This window comes from Brachycentrus maculatus, unplaced genomic scaffold (assembly GCF_059751285.1).
Source record: "Brachycentrus maculatus isolate JH-2025_06_01 unplaced genomic scaffold, ASM5975128v1 h1tg000687l, whole genome shotgun sequence".
NCBI classification, from domain to species: Eukaryota; Metazoa; Arthropoda; class Insecta; order Trichoptera; family Brachycentridae; genus Brachycentrus; species Brachycentrus maculatus.
In genome coordinates this window covers 207,501-230,716 of record NW_028281419.1, presented here as the reverse complement: position 1 = coordinate 230,716, position 23,216 = coordinate 207,501, and the positions used below count along the sequence as shown (strand labels likewise).

Below are 23,216 nucleotides of genomic sequence, written 5' to 3'. Positions count from 1 at the left end.
TCAAGATATATAGAAATCTTGCTATTGTTTTAATATAAAAAAGGTAATGCACCATCTTTAATGATTGTCAAGTAACGCCTGAAACTTTACAATCTATCCTCGGAACTCTAAATATCCATTATATCGTTATTTCTTGGTTTTACCTCTACTCTTACTCTTAGATATGTATATTGATCAATCTCATGATACAGCACAAATCGCTCACTACTTTCATCAACGTCATAAATAAAAAAACTTGATTTTTCAGGATAACGTTTTTAGAGTTTAAAAATATAACACAATGCATTAAAAATAAATATCAAGTCACCTATGTAACTTTTTACTGTGCAACAGATCTTTTTAGGTAAAACCTGAAGGTTTTTTCTCCATTTGAAAAATATTTAGTATATTTAAATAAATAATAAAACAATAGCTTTTTTTAAAAATGCAAAAACAATACTTTCTGCCCTGTAGCGCGTAAACATTAAAAATATGCCACTTTTGCTGGGATATAGTACATTTTCTGGGCATTTCTAAAACATGCACCACTGAAAATTGACAATTTTTGATATGTGACGTTGTTAAAAGGGGTGAACGATATGATTTCATATCTAGAGATTTCGAAATTTGAGTAGTATGGTTGTTAATCATGGGTAGAATGGTGAATATTATACGTGTATAAAGTGATCTCTTAACCAGCTTTTGATAGGTTATAAGCCATGTAAATACCTATACATTCACATTTTTCTTCGTCTATGTTGATCTTAAAGTAAATGTAAAAATGTGGAAAAAATTCCTAAGTGGAGAAACCTAGATTTATAAATTAGTTTTTGAGCACACTCAAAATGTTTTTAACCTTTTTATTTTTACGTTTTTATGTTTTTTTTTTATTGTTGTTAATGAGATAAGCATTGCATTTATTATTTACCTTGCTTATTATGTACACAATTTACAGATTATAACCTGGATTTTTGTTTCTTCTGACTTATTTTTTTTGTTTGTTTTAATCTGTGTTGGGAATAAGAGGGATAACCTAGTATTAGTAAATCAGGAACTTATACGCACAACTTTAAAATATATTTTAAAGATTGTTTGTAACGTTTTTATCCTTGCTCTCCTTTTCGCTTTTGATTTTAAATATATTTTTTAAGAGCTTGGAATAATTAAAATTTTAGTAAACTTTGATAAAAAAAAACATCAAACCCGCTTTATGGGTAATAATATTTTTGTTAATATTTAATTTTTTGTCAAAAAACCTTATTTTTCCCTTTGACGATAATAAACTAATGAGTTTATGTTACACAAATGTAAATAATATGAACTAAGTACGAGACGTATGTATAATCGAAATAGAAATCGTTTTGTATAATAAGTTTCTTACTTAAACACAGTCGACTCCATTTATACAAATAAATCAAAATCTAATTACTTGAATTGCTTGACTGAAGTTCAGCTTGACGGAATCTTATCACCGAAACAACTCAAATGAACTTAATTAAATTCATAATTATTCCATTAAGTCTCCGCAAAATAATTTTCCTTGATTAAATAAATTCCTTGTACATCTATTGTAAACCAATAGAATATATTTTTAGCTAACAAACTAACCAGAGAGAATCGAACGCCATACCAACCTGTCTTTGCAAATAATCTTCAACCTTTCATTTAGTTTCACATAATTTCACATAATTCATAATTTTATATAATTTCACAGTTTCTACAATTTTTTAAAATGTTTTTCGTCAATTTTTTGGCTGTGTAATGTGGACTAATCGTCTTTTGCATTTGTCCAATTACAATATGACATAGGTTTTCATGTATGTCTTTTATGATTTTGATGCTAAACGGTTCTGAAATAATTATTTTTTTATTTTTCCTTGACCCTTGTAAAGTACTCTGTTTTTTTCAATCCATTTGTTTATTTTTTCTTTTGAATTCCTTCATTTTTATTCTGATATATTAAAATATCTTCTAATTTAACCACATTCACAACTTTAAATTGTTCATCTGCATTTTCACTCGATTCTAATACTAGATTCCTGTTAAGACAATCTGCTTCTTAATTCTTCTTTCCTGGAGTATATTTTATTTTAAATTCATATTGCGATAAATAATTTATTAAATCACCTAACGCTTCATCGGTCTTAGATTTCAGATTCATATTTTCCAAAGGTTTGTGATCTGAATAAACCGTAAATGATTTACCTATTAACCAGTATTGCCAGTATCTTACCGCTTCCTTAATTGCTAAACATTCTAAATATTTAGCTTTTTTTTCTGGGCTTCATTTAGATTTTTTGAAAAGTATATCATTGGTTTTTCTCTACCACCAGGCTGCGTTTTTTTTTCAAAATGGCCCCGACACCTTCTAAATAAGCATCAGTATAAATGTTTATTGGTAAATCCTGATCAAAAATTTCTATAACGGGCTGTGAGAAAACCATGCTTTTTGTTATTTCGAATGCTTTTTGGCATTGGTCACACCAAATAAATTTTTGTATTTTTCCTTAGTAAGTTGTGCAATGGATCTAGTATTATTGCACTCTTTGGTGTGTATTCATGGTAAAAGATTATTTTCCCCGGAAATTGTCTTACATTTTTTATCGTTTTTGGAACAGGAACATTCTTTATTGAAATCAAATTATTTAATACATCTCCTCATACACACTCGCCGATTATTTCCACTCTTGACCCGACCGCTATAAAATATTTGACAAACCTGATCTTGGTCTGTCACTTGGTCTTCCGTTGTTCCTTTTTCCAACTTCATTTGCCTCATTTTTTTAATATTCTTTCTTCACTCATTTGCTTTACATGCCCAAACCATATCTATGCTTATCGCAGCCTGGCACTCTTTCCTTATATCACCATTTTAACATCTATCATGTATCGTTTTCGTTATCCTCAACATCACTCATTTGTTCCACATGTCCAAACTACCTCAATACAGCTTTCTTAATTTTATCGATAATGCTTATCTCAGCATTGCATTCATAGCTCTATTTCTATTATATTTTCTCTTCATACCCCGCGGGGAAGCGGCGTGTTGGTAATAAGTTAGTTAATTTATAAAAATAAAAGTAACTAATATCAAAAGATCACAAAAATATGTATATCTTATAAAAAAATATTTAAAAAATATTTATAAACATAAGAAATTGAAAAATATTTCATTTTAATGTTTTCCATATTTTTTCACTTAAGTAGGGAAGGCACTGCTGATGTGCGTATATAGAACGTACGCCAATGGTAAGTAGTATAATATAATAAAAGCTACTAAACTTACCGTGAATATGGTGCTTTTTATCTCCCGTGCACGTTACATGTAATTCCATTCCGCCGGTGATCAAAGTATTCTTCACGGTACCATTCGCCGCTCTCTTTTTCGAATAATATCTGTGAAAATTGGTAAATTTTATTTTGATTATTTGTTTCATATTTTATAAATATTTTTCGAAAACATTGCGCATAAGAAACTTACGCTCTGAAAGCATTTTTGTATATACTTAAGAATAAAATTTTAATTTAAAAAAAAATTGAGATTTTAATAAAAAATAGTCCCACAAAAGTGGGACTATTTTTAACCATAAGGCGTGTCCTATATTATGTTATATATAAAAAAATATATATAAACGATTTTATCTTAATTTTTTTACATGAATTTTTTTTCTCATATTTTTACATAATTATTAATAGCTTTACTGATAATATCACTTATTGTTTTAAAATATAAAACCCTAGGATCAATCAAGCCATATAAATATTAATATTTTTACGTATTTACTTTTCTTTTTTATTATTCTGTTTGCTTCTTAGGTAATTAAAGACAAAAAAACTGTATACAAACATAAACACATTTAGACAAAAACAATAAAAAAATAGTGAAATTGTAAATTGAATGTCTAAAAAGCTTAATATGTACTCAGTTAATATGTATGTTTTTTTTTTTAAATTAAATATTGTAAAAAAAAATATGTGAAAAAATAAATACTTGTGTAAATATTCACGATATAGGCAATAAATATATTTTGATCATCCACTCGTAGATTTTTATGGTATCTGTTACATCATTCTTGAGGGTCTTTTCAATAAAACGTGATTTAATTTTTTTTAACATAAGAAGAAACTATTAGAAAAATCGTATTTCTGTCATATAACACGTCCTTAATCTGTTATTATGACGTACTCTTGATATTTGTTTTAACATATCGCTCACCCTTTTCAAGAACGCCATAAATCAAAAAACTTGATTTTTCAGAAAAACGTTTTAAAAGTTTAAAAATATAATACAATGTAAAAATAAATATCAAGCCATTTATTGAACTTTTTACCGTGCAACAGATCTTTTTGGGTGTACCCTGAAGGTTTTTTCTCCATTTCAAAAATATTTAGTATATTTAAAAATATAATTTAATAATAACTTTTCTTCAAAATGCAAAAAGAGTACTTTCTGCCCTGTAGCGGGTAAATTTTTAGTTAAAAATATGCCTCTTTTGCTGGGACAAAGTACATTTTCAGAGCATTCCGAAAACATGCACAACTAAAAATTGACGATTTTTTATTAAAGATGTTCTTGAAAGGAGTGAGCGATGTGATTTTAATGTTTTAACAAATAAAATTGTATAATTTTACCTTTCAAAGTTTCCTTGATTTACTTTCCACGGTGTGCTGTTCCCGTCGCTTCGTGTAGGAATACAAACGATGTTATATGGAATTGAATTCTTAAGTAACTTGGAGTTTGATTTTGATATATTCAACTGAATTAGCTGAGCTTCATCGAAGTATAAAATCCCCAAATCTGCAACAATAAAACAATCATATATTTCAACAATAATTTTAGTTTGTTTGAATCTTTGTAAAGACACTCATATTTTATGAGTAACAGGAAGACAAGTTGTTTGAAAAAGGGAATAAAAAGGCACAGATTTTTGTAAGGCTTATGTCTTATCATTGGCAGAAATAAGATAAATCATCATTCTGTTCCTGACAAAATATCCATATGTTTCCGAATATTTAAGGTTCTACTCGTATATTTCATGTGACGAAGATCAAACTATATGAATTTTCGTAATGCCATCCATTAAAATTCTTATAACACGTTTTAAGTTATTGAGCTGATTTTATTTACAAGATACTTTTAACATGCTCAGAAACTGTTTTTTAAACATGTGCATTACATGTTTTTATTACTTTTTTTATCAATTAAAAAAAAAGTGATGGTACAAGTGGTCTAATGGTTTGTGTCCTAGTTGGCAAATTTTTAATTTGCATTATTTTTTTTTTCATTATGATGATTTTGTGTATTTTATATTGATTTTTAATATCTACAGAGAGAATAAGAAACATTTTTTTGTGATTAATTCCATGTATGGGAGTGATCAGGTAATATTTTTTAATTCACTTATTTAGGACTGATTAGATGTCAAGAATTAATTCATCAAATGTGACGCAAATCATGTTTTGGCGAGTATTAAAAATGGCTAAATCCAGAGCGTTTCACGGCCTATGTGATCTAGTGACTTGGAGGCAGATAAATCATCCAAACAGCATCCTCCATCATCCGAAGACGGCGGTTATCTAATCTCCAGCCGGCAGACAATGCTCCTAACTCACCTGGGACGAGTCCCACGCTCCTACGTGTGATTTATTAAAACGAAAAAGATTGATTCAGTCCATAAAATGGATGACGTGTTTACCATAGATACTGACTGCCAGTCTGCAGGGTAAACTTAATACTGTAATGGAGTAATCTTGGAATATAGACGCTTGAAGCTTTCTTATTCTTAAATATATTGCAACGAGAAAAATGAAGTTTTAAACTGGTTTCATTTTATGAAATACAAGCTAAGACCAGCATGTGTTTCAATGTAGGGGAGAGTGCCCATGGATGGGACGTTTTTGATTTTGCCTCTTTAGTTCTTCTCTGTAAAATAAATCACAAAAAGTAAACGTGGTTTCTCTTTATTCAATCTTTTAGCTACAAATATGCCATACTTTGATTTCTAAAAAAATTAACCTAACTGCCTGAAAAATCGATTTCAAATAATGTCCTAAAATGTCCCATTCATAAACACCCTCCCATGAGAGGGACACCAGTATACCATGAATGGGACATTAATTAAAATGCTAGATTGAATCAATAATTATATTTTAAAATCAAAATCATCTGTAGACACTTTCGTATAATACGTAGACACATGTAAAAGAAATTTTATTAAACATCTTTGCAACATTTTTGGCAAAAAAAGTTCAGATATCTTAATATTCCACAATTTTCATGGGCCACGAAATTTACATTTAAGCCAATGCATAAAACTATATTGATATTCTCCTTCACATATGTGACACTTATTACCCTCCTTTCCTTTTGTTTTTTTCAGTGATACACCTTCTATTTCAACTGATTTATCTGAACTGATCTTGATCTCTGTCATCACTCATTGAAATATTTTGTTGAAAACTGAGTTTTTTAAAACTCTTTAGGCGTTAGGCTTATTTTTTGGTCTTTCTATAGGTTTTCATTTTCCGTTCTTCAATAATTGTATTTTCAAAAACTTGTCCTTTTCTGAAGTGTCAGATATTATACTTGATTTCCCCTTATTTCTGTACTGTAGAAATTATTCTTCCAGCTGAATTTAAATACGTGGAAAGTAAATACTTTTTAAAAAGAAGAAATCTTCTCGCTTCAGACTAAACTAACTAACTAAAAAAACTAACTAACGATCACGCCGCTTCCTCGCAGGGGTAGGTAGAAAGAATAGAACGCCACACCACTCTGTCTTTGCAAACATTCTTTTCGCCTCTTCCACGTTCATGCATCTCCTCATACATACCCGCCGATTGTTACGACTCCTAACCTGACCACTTTCAACTATTTGGCTTACCTGATCGTGCCATGTTTTTCTCGGTCTTCCTCTGCTCTTTTTTCCAATAACATTCGCCTAATAAATTTGTTTAGCCGTTCTATCCTCACTCATTCGTTCTACATGTCCAAATCATCTCGACACATCTTTCTTAATTTTATCGATTATGCTTATCTCAGCTTTGCATTCTTTCCTTATTTCACTATTCGAACATCTATCATACATCGTTTTGTCGCACATTCTTCTGAGAGATCGCATTTTGACTGCATTCAGTCTACTTTCATCCTTATTTTGCCAACTCCATATTTCACTTCCATACATTAGAGTTAGAACCAGGACTCCGTTATGCACTGCCAGTTTAGCTTCCGCTGATGGGCTCTTTTATTTCCTATCAGCCTTTACTTGTTTGACATGTCCATAAAGATAAGATATATTGCATATGTCTTTGCAACCGACCTAATATTTTGCTTTTATTTAAAACCTCTTTTACAGCAGCTTCAATTAGAACGTTGGTGATTGATGGTTGGTGAACGATGGCGTGTTTTTGGCATTATAACCTAAAAACAATATAATATTTACAATGCGTGTAATACAAACGAATGCAAACAATTTTTAATGTAAATTAAAAGTATTCGCCATGAATGGGACAATTTTCCCTTGGGTGGGACCGTCCCATTCATGATCACTGCGCGCGTCCCATTCAAGGAAATGCGTGATTTTTAGAAAAATAGATAAATCGATACGTTTATACTAAAGTAAATTTGATGAAACATACTTTATAATATCCTGAGAGAACCAACTTAAATAATTGTATATATCAATTGCAGCACTTATCATAACCTATATGTACAAACAAAATCAAATTGCAGTATATAATTTACTTTTTGACGCAAAAAAATTATAACACGTCTTACTCGCTTCACTGTCAGTCGAGAACTGAGGTTTGAGGATTAATCTGTCTCATATTGTAGCGTTAATATTGGGTTATTTTTTTATTTTTTTTGTAACAATAGTTTGGGCTGGAGGACGATTGTCCCATTCATCCTCTGTCCCACTCATGGGCACTCTCCCCTATATTGGAAGTCCTTTTGCATATCTCTCACTCCTTTCAACAACATCAAATATCAAAAAACTTGATTTTTCAGTAGATCACTTTTAATGTTTAAAAATATAATTAAACCTTTTAAACATAAATATGAAGCCACTTATTGAACTTTTTACTGCACAACAGATCTTTTTAGGTAAAACCTTAATGTTTTTTCTCCATTTGAAAAATATTTATCACATTTAATAAAAAAATATTAAATAATACCTTTTCTTCAAAATGCAAAAACAACACTTTCTGCCCTGTAGCGGGTAAATATTTAGTTTAAAATATGCCGCTTTTGCTGGGATAAAGCAAATTTTCTGGGCATTCCGAAAACATGCACAACTTAAAATTGACGATTTTTGATATATGACGTTGTTGAAAGGAGTGAGCGATATGTTCCCCGTTTTTTCGGTTGGTGCTTATTTTACTATTTTGACAGTTGAAAAAACAATAGGACCTTACCTCATATCCTTTAAATTAAAATTTCAAAAAAAATCTTTTTGATAAACGCATGAATAAATTGTACCTACCTAGGTTGAGCGGTAGAGGTACCTAAGCACATTTGATAAAACTAAAGTAATCGTAAAAAAACATGAAGGTAAGGTGATCACTCCTGCGCTTCAGGGACCAGTCTAGGGTTATATTACATGAGTATTAGAGTGTAAAATCACATATATTTATTTTCACCCACCCTCCTGGGAATCGAAAACGGGACCCCCAGGATGGTAGCTAAACACGCTAATCATATAATAAAATGATTTAATATTCGAACAAGTATGTAATAAAGTAATTTAAATTTATAGGTAATTTACGAAATACTAGACACCCAGCTCCATTTTTGACTATTATCGGCAAAAAAACGAGCGTCTAAGGTTAAAGGCAATAAATGTAACAATGTGTTTCTATTCACCCCGTTCCAAGGTAGATATAAAAAAGTACTCCAAGGTAGATATAAAAAAGTACAATATGGAAGATTCTCGTAATGGTAGGTAGCGTGTACGTGTATATGTATTAGCAGAGTACATACATCTGCCCCGTTTATCTACAATATCCGGTACACAATGGTTTCATAAGTTACCAAGCCGCAGCAACAATAATTCCGAGCACAAATGGGTGTTCTGAGCCCGCTACACGCCGCGGCTGGCTCCTACTTGTGTGAGCACAGAACACAGAACCCTGGAACTGCTATCTTTTTGCCATTACGGTACACAAACTACAGGGCTACTACCAACTCACTGTACAGTTATTCACAATTTAACAAATGAGAAGCAATTATGAATTAAGGCAAAGGTGAAATAAGTGTTATCGATAAAATTAAGAAAAATGTGTTTAGATGGTTTGGATGTGTGAATCGAATGAGTGAGGAATGAATGCTGGAAATCAGGGTGTCGGATTGTGGTCCCGTGGTTAGTGACGCGGACTCTTGAGCCAGAGTTTCTCGGTTCGAACCCACTCTACCGCAATTTGATACCTATTTCTAAATAATGAGCCGCGTAGGCTCCACGAAATAGTATGAAATTGAAATATTTTAAAAAAAAATAAAAAATGAAAACTTATTTTTTAAATAAAAAAAAACAAAGATATACCTTAACTTTTTTCTTCTTCTTCTAACCCTTTTCCACACCCAATGGTGCAAAGGGCATTGAATCGTATTGACGCAGTGTTATCTTGATCGTTATTTACATGGAGGCAAGGTAATCGCTCCAGCGCCTGTAGTGCAGGGTAGTATTTTATAAATATTAGAGTGTTAATTTGCTAATATTTATTTTTAATCCCCTGGGAATCATTCAGCACTGTACGTAAACATTACACCACGGATGTGGACGCTTCAACGGTAAGCGTTATGTTTTCTCATTTTATATTTGTATCTAGATAAGTTTTGGATGTCAAATCATACTAATACAGGGAATGGAGTCCCGCTATTCCTGTTTTTTTTTACATTTACTGTTTTTCTTCCTCGACTCCTTATTTTTTAGTACTTACGTTCTTGATCCTGAGTTTCTTCACTTAATAATGCCATGATAATACTATGGTTTCCTCGATCTTCCTCTTCCTTTATTCCTATCATTCTTCCTCACTCACTCAATTCACATGCCCAAACCATCTCAACACATTTCTTAATTGCACCGATAATGCTTATTGTAGCCTTGCATTCATTTATCATTCCTTATTTCACCATTCGAACACGTATCACACATCGTTTTGCTGCTCATTCGTCTGAGTTATCGCATTTCGATTGCATGAGGCTACTTACATTCTTCTTTCCCTAACTTCATCCCTTACATTAAAACGTGCTTTGTAAAACATAATGTTTAATATATTTATTTATACAATGTTTTTGTGAATTAATATTTATGAAATTAAACACATAAAATCCAATTATAAACATTTCCTTACAACCCTGTTTCTTTACTTCCTTTGGTCATTCTCTACTACGTCCAAATGTACCCCTGTGTATGAACATCGTACCGACACATAAAAATGGGTGGAGGAAAATAAAAGATCAAAGAGATTTGTTGTTGGTCGACGAAGGGTGGTACTTTACTGGACCCACAGGGGGTTAAGGGTTGGTTGTATTTATATACAACGGAAACATATTAATTGTTTTTTAAAAACCGACAATTTTTAACTAATATTAATGATTTTTGTTTTACTTGGTAAATGCCGCGATTTTTTTCTTGAAATTGTGGTATTTAACAAGTGAGACATAAATTTAAAATGAACAGGTATTACCACAAAAAGACTGCCGAATAAATTAATTCTATCGATGAAATAGATTCATCTAAATTTTCTACTTAAAATTTTGAATAAAAAAATGGATAGCTTTTATATAAACCCCTTTTAATTATTAAAATAAATGTATTGAACTAATTGAATATATATCATTATGAATTCTAACTCTTATAACAAAATAATTAATCCCATTTGAGATATTAATTAAAGACACTTATATAAAAGGTGTGGTGAGATGTTTTTGATATTGGAATCGAACGAGTGAAGAAATAATATTAAAACAATATTGTGAGGCAAATGTGGTTGGTAACAAAAGCAGAGAAAGACGGAAAAAAAACTTTAAACGATCAAGTATTTCAAATATTTGAAAGTGACCAGGTCAGGAGTTGGAATAATCGGCGGGTATGCATGAGGAGATTTGATTATGGAAGAAGTGGAGATCTCTTTCTACAGGCATAACCATCGGCAGGTTGGTCTTGTGCATAGGAATGTGAATCAATCTATGTCGACGCTGTCTTAGGTAACTGTCGGGAACATACAGACCAATGCTCCGGATAATTTCAGGATTATCGACCATACCGCGCAACAATCGATAAAAAAAATTAACTAACTAACAATCACGCCGCTTTCATTATTTTTGCAACCATTCTTCACCTCTTCCACGCTAAATCACTTTAATTATCGTTATCATAATCGATAAAAATGTTATTATTAGGGGGTTGAATTAGTTCTTGCCGTTTATAAAAATTTAATATTTCTCTGTGATTTAAATATATTCCTTTCGTTTTTTTGTTTTCTGTCCCCCGCTACCTCGAACACCCACGTGGCACTTTCAACAGCCTCAAGCCGCCTCAAAATTAAGGCTATGGGCCTTGTTCATCGGCAGGGAAACTGGGTCCCGTATGCTCTGAAGGAGAGAAATATGGAAAGTCGACTTTGCATGTGTGATTCACTCTTGCAACGGCATCACAGAAAAGGTTTTTTGCATCGCGTCATCACCAGCGATGAGAAGTGGATCTTCTTCGTCATCTGCTAGCCAGGTCAGCCACTCCCTGCTGAAGCCAGCATTGCAAAACGCAACATTCACGGCTCAAAAACGATGCTTTGCATTTGGTGGGATCAGCAGGGAGTAATTTTTTTCGAGCTTCTCAAAGCAGGCCAAACAGTCACAGCAGAGGTTTACAAGCAGCAAATGATCAAACTGAAAACAGCAATTGAAGAAAAACGTCCAGAATACGCAGCCAGGGACGAGTCGATTCTCATTCTGCACGATAACGCGCGCCCGCATGTTGCCAAAGTGGTAAAAGAACAGATAAACTCCTTCGGCTGGGAGGTTCTGTCACACCCGCCCTACTCCCCTGACGTCGCACCGTCCGATTATCATCTGTTTCGGTCCATGCAGCATGGATTATCGGGAGAAATTTTCAAAAGTTATCGAGAAGTCGAGTTATGGGTTGAAAATTAGATTGCCTCAAAAGACAAGGTTTTCGTTTATAGGGGAATACGACTTCTTCCTGAAAGATGGGCCAAAGTAGTCGAGAAAGAAGGGCAATACTTTGAATAAATTCTTACTTTAAATAATAAAAAAAAATTCAATTCAAAATACTACAAAAAACGGCGAGAATTAATTCAACCCCCTATTATATACTGCGATGTCGCCAGAATCAACTCGAGGATGCGCACATACGGGTTATTGAAAATCGAAGTTTAAAAACATGGCATTTTCGAATCGCCATTTGCCCTTAAGGTTGGCTTATTACCCCGTTATATTTCCCCGATAGACGCTGCTGTACTGCCGGCGGATATGGTAGCCATCTTTATTGCATTACCAGCCTGACCGGAAACCGTAGCGTATTACTTCAAGTTATGTAAGATAATAACTGCTACCCCCAGTCAACAATATGTGAGAGGCAACGCAGCCGGGACCATGCCGCACATATTAGTTTATAAAGTTAACTCTAGTTAATAGTACTGCTGGTTGTCAAGTCTTGGAACTTCGGATTGATGTGATTAAATTTATGGTGATACTATGTCCATACGGAATTCCGGAGGGAGGAACTCTAATGACATAATTATAACTAAGAAACTTAAGAGGGTTTCAACGTGATTTCGGCAATTTCAATGCTATTTATTACTTGTTTTGTTATTAATGTTCAGTTAATTTCTGAGGTCCGATATTTTGTGGATAATTTTCCTCACAATTGACATGTAGAAATCATAATAAATTATGATTTATTCTTCAAGCACTAACTTCGTGATTTTCTATTTTATAATTAAAATGTTTTAAAATCACTATATCCGCCTCCGTAGTCAGCACGCTCGGCTACCGTTCTGGAGGTCCCGGGTTCGATTCCCAAGGGGGGGTAAAATAAATATAAGTGATTTTTTCACTGTAATATTTATTCAATATTACCATGGACTGGTACCTGAAGCGGAGGGCTGATCACCTTTCCTTCATGTGTAAACGATCAAGATAACACTGCGTTTGTATGACACAGTGCCCTATGCACCATTGGGGTGCGGATAAGGGTTTTATTATTTTATTAAAATCACTATAAATATTTTATCAGAATTTAAATATAATGTCTACCGGTTTTTTGATAAAGAAGCGATAAGCTTGGAAACCGGTAGACATTATAAGTAAATAATAATAAAATATTTAAACTGATTTTAAAACAAAGTTATATTTGAATTATAATCATAAATTCGTTATTTATATTACATCTTTACACGTTATTATTCCATTATTTCATCTTCTTCTTCTTCTGCTTGGTGTAGGCCTTGTGTCCTGTTTTTAAGAGGGATGAGCCTACTGCGATGTCGATCCATCGCTTTGGTGGTCTGCCCGGGAGTCGTCTACCTTGGGGTTCACCGAACATTGCAATGTGGGGGAGTTTGTATAGTTCCATTCTCCTTACATGCACAGACCATTGTCTCCTTCGTTGCCTTCCCCACCTAACGACATCTTCGATCTCGCATATTTCCCTTATTACCTTGAAATTAAGCTCTAATAATATCAATTGAACGTTGTTAATTTTTTTTTAAAAACATTTAACTTGATTTTATTTATCCGAAGTTCGTTCAAAAATATAGCATCCATAACAAATTCTGAAATTATTAATAATTTACAGACTTTTCAAGTAGTTATTTATCAAAATATATCAAACTTTCGGCAATATTCAGAATTTTAATGAAATTGATGTAAAAAATATTCGCCAAAACGGGATATAAAAAACATAAATTTGAAAGTTTTTTTTTTCTTCATATTTAATGATTGAAAATATGACGTCGATTTTTTGTGCGGGATACGAACTTTCAATATCAACTTATCTTCCACTTCTCTTCACTGAACGATTTCCCCCCGATACACCACATTAAAAGTTCAATAATTGAGTAAAGTTTATTAATTTAACTTATGAATTTAATCAATGTACTACTCGTAAAATACTTCAAAATATACGAAGCACGAAAGAAAAATATTGTGGTTTCCGACCTAATTTCCCGTAATGTGTGTATATTCCGTATATATTTTACAAATTGAAAAATATGTTTATATTACACGCATTTGTTGGTGAGAAACATATGAGTATATTAATATTTGAAACTCATTGATTTTGGTTCTTAAATTTACCATTATACAAAATGCATTTGTAGTTAATAAATTTTTGTGAATTCGGAAGAGATTATCATGTATTCATGGGTATTTATAACCATTTTTTAATTAGGTTTATTCTTTGAATTTATTTATTCATCCGTACCAATGGTACACGAAGTTTAGATCAGTTTTGTCAACATGCTTCGTACGAGAACTAAACTTCTGACATTGCGATTTGAAATAAATAAATACAGTTAATATGCAACGTTGAGATAGTTATCGCTTTATCGATGGGAACGTTGGAGGGAAGAATTAATTAATTTAAAATTGTATTTTAATATTAATCCAGAAGTTTGCCTCAGTAGTGTAATGGTCAGCACGCTCGGCTACCGTTCTGGAGGTCCCGGGTTCGATTCCCAAGGGTGGTTAAATAAATAAAAGTGATTTTTTTCACTGTAATATTTATTCAATATTACTCTGGACTGGTACCTGAAGCGGAGGGCTGATCACCTTTCCTTCATGTGTAAACGATCAAGATAACACTGCGTTTATATGCCACAGTGCCCTATGCACCATTGGGTGCGGATAAGGGTTTAAAAAAAATAATTGATTTTAAATTGTGTTTTAATTTTAAATGACTTATGTCAATCTTTTCCGCTTGTTAAAATGTAAAAATACAATTAAAAAAATTAACCACTTTTCCCTCTTAATAAATCCCTCTGAAAATGCTGTGCCTATCTCAACATTACAGGAGTTTTACTGTAGTTAGTTTGTTTATTTTGTTATATTGCATTTATATTATTTAATTTTAACTTTGCCTGGAGCATATTATTGGTTGAAATGTACTTATGACAGTATAATGTAAATATCATTTCAGGTGCAATCTCTCAAGTTAGTTCAGACTGCGGGCATAAACTTTACTGCTGCCTGACTTCACCTGTCCTATTAGCGCAGAGAATTCCTAAATACTTAGGATAACTTTGTGTGCAACCAGAATACATCCTACCTGCTACCGACATCAAATGGGTGAAATTTTATTGGAAAATTTTGATTTTGCGTAAACAATTTCTCATACCAAAAGTTATGGTTAAAAGTTACTTGAAATATTTCAAAATACATCTATTTAGTATGATTGTAAAATTTTATTGCGTTAAATTTTCTACGTTAAGTTTCGGGTTGTGGTCCCATGGTTAGTGACGCGGGCTCTTGAGTCAAAGTTTCTCGATTCGAACCCACTCTAGCACAATTTGATACCTATTTCTAATAATAAGCCGCTCAGGCTCACAGAAATAGTATAAATCAAAGTTTTTTTGTAAATAATAAAAACACAGATACTTCTCTTTCTTTTAATAAGAAAAAAATTGACAGTAAACAAACCGTATTACGTATTATGTTAAATTTTGGTCAGGGATTTATCAGTTATTTTTATATTTTTGATATCTCAACATACAAATAAAGAATTTGAACCTTAAAATGAAAAAGAATTTGGAAGTCTGTGTATTTTTAGTGTGATGGTCAATCATCAAATCATTGGTTGCTGATGATGAAAACTCGTATGTGAAAGATATCAATAAAAAAAATGTACAACTTCTGAAATTTGAGTAGCTTCTTGGCCACTAATTGGTATAATGATGAATGCTACACGTGTATACACGTGTATTTAAAGTAATCTGTCAGACAAGCCTTTAACCAAAATTCCGATATTTTTCTTCATCCATGTTGTTATGTTAAAGGTTCGTTCGTTAAAAATCTTTAATCCCTTAAACTCAATCACCGATTTATTTTTGACATTTTGATCCAAGTTTGCATTAAAATATAAACATAGTTGTATGTTTTAAGTATTTTTTTGCTGTTCCAGATATTAACAGTACAATATAGCAATGTTGAGCTATAAAAATAAAAACATTTAAAAATTCACAAAAAATCCCTGTTCTATTCATATACTTAACAAAAAAAATTCAATTTGAAATTGATGTCTACTATAATTCTTCCATAATGCCACTTTTGTTATTTTAATATTAAATTATATCACCCTTTTTGATAAACAAAGTCCAAATTGCTTCTCCTTTCATATAACGTAGATACTCCTTTAAATGTATCGATCGTATGAAAATTGAAGGTAAACGCAAAAGTGCTAAGTAAATTTTTGGAGTCGTGTTTCTGAAAACGTATCTTAGGTTAATTTATTTAAGCAACGTAGATTACAAATTATATGTGTTTGTAGGTATATTCACATAACATGTCTGTTTATATGTGTACGATATGTGTGTATATGTACGTATGCCGAGGAACAAACATGGTATAATTGGTTTTGCAAGGGCGAAGAAATTCCCATGGACGTAGCCCACAAAGATAAATGAAATTATGAAACTGGAAAACTGCAGTCAGAAACAACAAACTAAATGATTTCCGAAACATGTTTGAAATTTATTGTAAGAATATATTTAAAATGAATAGTATTTAAAAGTTAAATTGCATAAAAAAATGGTAAATTAATTGCATGCTTTTAAGGCTTTCTGAGAAACAATATGAAAAATTATAAAATCAAAACGAAATTGCCTTTTTAAAAAGGCTTAGCTTTTTAGAGGCTTGTCTGCAGGTAGGATAGTAAGGATTAGGGAAATGTGAAAAACCCACCATAAACACCCAGACCATTTGAGAATAAATCTTTCTTGAATTTATTTTGGAACTGGCGGGAATCGAATCCGAGACACCAGTTTTACAGTCGAGCGTCTACCCAACTATGCTAAGGTGCCTTGTTGTAACACTTTACATTTTAAATAAAAAAAGATCATTGAAATAGAGTGAATAAAGAGTTTTTGTAAAATATTACTTAAGAGGCATTTAAAAACATAACACGCGAAAATTATAGTGTCTCAACATAAGATTACTGTTTTTTTTTTTAATTTTATAAAAAAGTATAATGGCAGTCTGAGCATTATAGGGCTGACAACCTAGTATTAAGTGGCTTAAGTGATCACTTTATACACTTGTGTAATATTCACCATTTTGCCATCAATCCAAATGCTAGGTTAAGTCAAGTCAAGTCAGTCTTTGCATGTTTAGATTTATATCTTTCTTCACATAAAAAAGATAGATATTTTAACACAAGTTAAGATACTTACAATATTGATATGTTATCCTTATGGTGATTTTGGAAATGTGAAAAAATAAAGAAAATAAAAAAATATATAAATGAATTATAATTTATTGCATAGAAAATTGTTTAAAATTGTATGTAACAATGATCTTAATTATTTTTCCGTTTTTTTTTCAAATTAATATAAATGATTTTGAAATAAACTTTCTTTCAAATTATATTAATTTTTTGTCATGTTTCTATCTTATTTATTTCAAAAACATGTTTCAACACTAAAAAAGAGTTATTCATGGCTAAAGTAACTCAACCCCGTTTTGTGACTGTATTTTATTTACCTTCTTTCCATCTACTTTGTCAATTTAATATTGCGCTTACGATAGATATACATATACGTATATTACCAGAACCAGGAGGATAGCTATTTGAGGAGGTAGATTAACTGTTTACAGTCGCGCGGAACTCTATTTACTCAACACTCGCAGGAAGTAATTTTCAGCTTGCCGTAGCGAAGTTTCAGAATCTCGAGATCATTTACCTACTTGCGTTCTGTACTCCTGATACAATAAAAGTATTTAGGAAAGAGACAAATTGATTTTTTACTTTTCATCTCAAAAATAGATTTTATTTCGTGTTTGACGTGAAGATGAAGGTTTTATATTTATATTTTTTTATTTATTTAATATCGTCACATTTTTAAGAATAACATAATACAATTACGAAACATTTATACATATGGCAAACAAAAAAAAAGAGGTATTAAATATATATACATATATATATATATATATATTTATATATATATATATATATATATATATATATATATATATATATATATATATATATATATATATATATATATATATATATATATATATATATATATATATATATATATATATATATATATATATATATATATATATATATATATATATATATATATATATATATATATATATATATTTATATATATGTTTATATATATATATATATATATATATATATATATATATATATATATATATATATATATATATATATATATTATATATATATATATATATATATATATATATATATATATATATATATATATATATATATATATATATATATATATATATATATATATATATATATATATATATATATATATATATATATATATATATATATATTATATATATATATATATATATATATATATATATATATATATATATATATATATATATATATATATATATATATATATATATATATATATATATATATATATATATATATATATATAAATATAAATATATATATTATATATATATATATATATATATATATATATATATATATATATATATATAAATATATATATATATATATATATATATATATATATATATATATATATATATATATATATATATATATATATATATATATATATATATATATATATATATATATATATATATTATATATATATATGTATATATATATATATATATATATACATATACAAGGTAATTATTTTTCAATAGAGAATTGATTATAAACATGACTTACCGTGGTAATGTGACCATTTGCTTTTCTCTGCATCATTTCCTGCGCGGCAAGCGTACTTCATTTCCGGTGGTAGGATGCCATGTTCAGCACGTGAAAGGAAGTCGGTCTCGTTTCTGGACGGAAGAATAAGTTTTTTTTAACACGGATTATCCCAACTTTTAAATAATAATGACATTAAAATAAAATATTTAAATTTTTATTTTGTTTTAAACTAGTCAAATTTACCAATTTTATTTAAAAAGTTTATTTGGGCTATATATATGGATGTTTTGTAGTAGCAGTATATAAAGATCGACTTATTTAAATGGTAGTTTAGGCATTTTCAAGTAACACTCTCCTCATCGTTTACTTTGTGTAATACTACTTTGATTAAAGTGGTATTACACAATGTGAACGATGAATGATAAGGAAAGTGTTATATTACCATATCACAAAGTGAACAATGCTTTCAATGTACAACTTTTTTTTCAAGTATTTTGTTTAAGAGATGGAAAACCAAATAACTTCACAAAACTTAACGATAGTTCTTAGTTTAATGAATTAACGAATATGACGTCATACGAATGCAATTTTAACAATAGTGAATATAAATATATAACTTTCGTGAGTTGGAATATTGATGTTTAACGATGTTCTGAATGCTAAATATTATATAAGTGGGTCTATCATTTCAGCCAGACAGTGCCAGGTCGTAAGTCATGGGAAAATCTAGACTGCTTTAGTGCTTTCGTAATTCATTAATTTTTATTCAACTCCCTTAAGGGTTGTAATGCAGTTTTTGATACGAAATTATTAAATTTTGAAATAATATTACATAAATAAAGCAAATGTGATTGAGATTAGAGGCAGAAGAAGATCGAAGAAAACTAAACGTGTTTAAGTATTTTCAAATCTTTGGCGTGATTAGGTCAGGAGTCGGTATAATCGATGAGTGTGTATAAGGGAGATGCATTCATATGGAATAGGCGAATATTACTAGCAAAGACAGAAATGTGTGTTCATTTCTCTCTACCTTCCTGAAGTAGCGGGATGGTTAGTTTTTAAAGTAGAATATATTTATTATTTTAAGTAAAATAAAAAAAAAATAGTAAAAAAATTAAATATTCTCATATTAACATAAAAGGTACCTAACGGTATCTAAATATTAAATTGGACGGACTATTTTTTAACAATATATTTCATCCAAGGTTCTAAGATCATTGCATATATTCAGGTTTTAAAAATTAACGCAATATATTTATTTATTTAAACTTCATGTACAGAAAATAAATAAGTACATTGGTGGGCTTATTGCTATAAAGCAATATCTTCCAACCAACCAAATACAGACTAGTGATATTGATCAAAACGTTTGATACCATATATATAGCCGCTTGTAATCAGAGGGTAGATAGATAGTACTTGAACATTTTAAAAAAATTATAAATTAACATATAAAAAACATAAATTAAAAAAAAGATAATAAGGAGGGCAAAGGAAAAAGGGAGTTTAAGAAAGGAGATAGAGGGGAAAAACTAAGGAAAGAGGATTGATGGACAGTTGAATTCTAATGATAAATAGTAATGTCTCAGACGTTTCTTAAAAGTTATTACAGAAAGTGCATTCTATATAAATGTTCCATAATGGGCAAAATGGTGAACGTTACACGAGTGTATAAAGTTATCGCTTTAGCCAGCCAAACGCCAGGTCGTAAGCCCTGGGATGCTCAGACTTGCATCTTCTTTCATATAAAGAGAAAAACGGTTCACATTTTTACATCAAGTTAAGACATTTAAAAAAACTAAATACTTTAAACTTTTTAGAACAGTCAAAATCTTATGATAAAGTAATGTGTTCGCGGTGGTAGTTGTTTAGAAAGAGATATGCATTCGTAGGCTTAATATAATTCTACGTGTTTTAATACAATTTGCCTACAACAGCGTAAAGAATAGCTTTCCATACTCTGGGTTACGTAGTCATAGCGAGCACTCGTAAATAACGTGGAATTTTAATTATTTTCTCATTTAACAGCCTCTCGTCTCTCGTTTTTAAAATTAAAAAAGACTATCTCATCGCGTAGTTTATTACATGCAAATTGTTTTTTTTTTTAAACTGAAAACAATACAATTTTCAGTATAATACAATTTAAATCAACGAAGATTCCTGATATACCAATATTATTTCAGCCATATAATTAACGACAAAGCATGTTTCATGTTTTTGAAATAATAAAATAAAAAAAACTTAATCAAATCAACCATAGATGCTGCCGAGAATTCACATTTGAAAGTGTCAACGTGTGAATCATATGAGATTTTTTACATACTTCCAAAAAATCAAGGACTTCGAAAGAAAAAGGGAAGTGTGGTTGTCAATCATGGGTAGAATGGTGAATGTTGTACGCCTGTAAAGTGATCACTTAACCAGACTATGATAGGTCATATAAGCCCTGTTCCATATTCTTCTTCATCTCTGTTTATATGTTAAAAATGTAAACAAAAAACTTTTATGTGAAGAAACCACATAAATTACTCAATGAGTATATCTTTTATTCCTTTACATGCCAGAATAATGTTAACAAAAAAGTAATAAGAAATATAGTATTAAGGAGAATAAAAATAAACATAACAAAAAAATCCCTATTTAAATATTCTTTCTTCATTCAATCTTTTGTTGAAAATAATTCACAAGATTTTTGGATATTCAGAACCATTTTTTTTCGCAAAGCATTACTAAGCATCTTTATTGAAAACATATTATGTTTTTCTTCGAAGTGAAAACCGTACAATAAAAACGATTGTTTGTATAGCAATGTAATAATAAGAAACGAGAGTTTGTTTTCGTATTTGTTTTCGTAGAACATCGTAAACGCTCTTACCTGTTGTTAAAGTATATTTGTATATATATATATATATAGAATTTAAACACATACTGAGAAATATTAGTAATGTGTAGTAAAGCCTTGTTGTTTTTAACTATATTTTGACTATATATGCATTTACATTAAAAATTATACCAAGAATTAACAATAAATATCGTTCAATATATCGTTCCAAATATTTTGAATTTATTCCCGATGAGGAGAAAAGAGGTCAAAATAAAATAAGGAACAAAGGCAAAATAAAGGAATGGGAATCCTCTAGGGGGATTAAGAGTGAATTATACGAAAATAGTAAAATAGTTTTTATATTTTCTTTTATTTTCTTTCTTTTTTTGTGTGTATATTAGGTTAAAATAGATTAAAACAATAAAAAACATAAATGGTAAAAAAAACTCCCCCGACAAGACACATAAGGTGACTTGATGAGTCTCGATAAAGAAAAAGTTAATTTTGATTATACATTCTTAAATGAAGGTATAGACAGTATATGTTTTTACATGTATGTATATAATTAACAAATAAATGTCTTAAAAAAATACATATGAGGTTTATATTAAACTCATTATTTTGTAATGCTTTCATTCAAATGTTTTTAAACAGAATAATCTGACAGTATTAAACTATCTATTCCTTACAAAATACCATTTTGGAAGTGGTCAGTTTTACAAAAGAAACCCACATTTTCTCTTCTCCAAATGATACGCAGTTTTGTGTCGATGTTCAAACATAATATTGCGAAAGGTACAGGAATATTCCAAATGAACGTCTTGTCACGAGTAATTGAGCAAAGTTACAAGGCACGAAGGTACTAAAGCAACAAGAGCAGGTGTTAGGGCTTACAAGGCCTCTATTTCTCTTACTTAGCCCGTCATGCGACTTGAAAACTGTCCGACCCTTAAGGAATGATTTCCCAATAGCGTCCATTATATTGTACGTGGGTCAATTCGAGATGAAACATTTATCGTTTTAGTACTAAATATGGAAGTATGAGCATCCTACATCCAGAGGAAGACCGAGAAAAAAATTGGCACGATCAAGTGTGCCAAATACTTGAAAGTGGTCAGGTTAGGAGTCGAAAAAATCGACGGGTGTGTATGAGGAGATGCATGAACGTGGAAGAGGCGAATAATGTTTGCAAGGACAGAGTAGTGTGGCGTTCTATTCTCTCTGCCTACCCCTGCGGGGAAGCGGCGTGATGGTCAGTTAGTTAGTTAGTTAGTTATGAGCATCCTTTCCATCGTATAAATTTGTTAGATGCTTCATCACAATTTGAGACATTAATACTTTTGAAATATCATGCATCTTCTAACCCTTATCGGCACCCAATGGTGCATATGTCACTGCATCATATCGACTCAGTGTTATCTCAATCGTTACTTACACGAAGCCAAGGTGATCACGTTCACACTTCAGGGATCAGTACAGAGTAA

The 23,216-nt window shown here is 30.6% G+C and overlaps 1 protein-coding gene across 1 annotated transcript in view; it reads right to left on the bottom strand.

The window, feature by feature from the left end:
• The window catches only part of LOC148300608 (uncharacterized), a 166,411-nt gene that overhangs the window by 35,727 nt on the left and 107,468 nt on the right, over window positions 1-23,216 (bottom strand). The window contains exons 4-6 of the mRNA XM_088274544.1: window positions 18,927-19,039; window positions 4,612-4,777; window positions 3,266-3,375 (exon numbers count right to left, since the gene is read on the bottom strand). Coding sequence (XP_088130670.1) covers window positions 3,266-3,375; window positions 4,612-4,777; window positions 18,927-19,039 — 389 coding nt within the window. The remainder of the gene's footprint in view (window positions 1-3,265; window positions 3,376-4,611; window positions 4,778-18,926; window positions 19,040-23,216) is intronic.